The 805-nt window shown below is 69.2% G+C and overlaps 1 protein-coding gene across 1 annotated transcript in view; it reads right to left on the reverse strand.

The window, feature by feature from the left end:
- LOC103915490 (collagen alpha-1(VII) chain-like) overlaps window positions 1-805 on the reverse strand; it is a gene marked incomplete at its 3' end in the record, with an annotated part of 18655 nt that overhangs the window by 5776 nt on the left and 12074 nt on the right. Inside the window, exons 22-24 of the mRNA XM_009322324.1 lie at window positions 675-701; window positions 542-574; window positions 103-162 (exon numbers count right to left, since the gene is read on the reverse strand). Of these exons, the coding sequence (XP_009320599.1) occupies window positions 103-162; window positions 542-574; window positions 675-701 (120 nt within the window). The remainder of the gene's footprint in view (window positions 1-102; window positions 163-541; window positions 575-674; window positions 702-805) is intronic.

Raw genomic sequence — 805 nt, forward strand, 5'->3', positions numbered from 1 at the left:
GGACGGGGGCCATGAGCCCGGCCGGGGGGAGGGCCCAGGCCATGAGCCGGTGTCCCGGGGCAGAGCCTGGCCAGCCCCAGCCCTGGGCACACCCAGACTCACCCGATCGCCCTGCTCGCCTTTGGGGCCGGCCGGCCCCGGGATGCTCACGCCAGGGGCACCCTAGACATGAAGGGATGCAGCTTAGAGCAACTGCACGGGCACCATGAGCCCAGGGGAGGCTGTGCCGTGCCCCCTGTGACCCCCATCCCCAAGCAGTACTCACACGGGCGCCTTTATCTCCTGCGTCGCCCTTGGGGCCAGGAGGTCCTTCAGGTCCTGGGAAGCCTCTGTCACCCTGGAGCAGACGGACTGGCACCATCCAGCCCCTCCAAACCATCCCCCTTCCCCCCACTATAGCTGGGGACAGCCAGGTCTGGGGACCAGCATAGGCATCCCCTCAGGTTGATGCCCAGCTGTGCTGTCCCCCCTCCCCAGCCCATGGCCGTGCCCCACAGGGTGCCAGCGTGGGGCTGGGAGGGCACGACTGGGGTAGGGTTACCTTCTCTCCTCCAACACCGGCCACGCTGGGAGCCTGGGGGAGAAGCAGAGGGGACCGTGCTGGGCACTGCCCATGGCTCCCTGTCCTGGGGCTGGGGCAGGCAGAGATTGACCTGCCGGGCAGCATCACTTACCGGCTTGCCGGGTGGTCCCGGATCACCCTGCGGAGAGATGGGTGTCATTTCCGGCCCCTGCCCCAGCAGCCCCCTGCCACCCCACTGGAACCCCGCTTTGCCCTCACCTTCTCCGCCCCGGGGACGGCTGG

Source organism: Pygoscelis adeliae, unplaced genomic scaffold (assembly GCF_000699105.1).
Source record: "Pygoscelis adeliae isolate BGI_AS28 unplaced genomic scaffold, ASM69910v1 Scaffold404, whole genome shotgun sequence".
Classification (NCBI taxonomy): Eukaryota; Metazoa; Chordata; class Aves; order Sphenisciformes; family Spheniscidae; genus Pygoscelis; species Pygoscelis adeliae.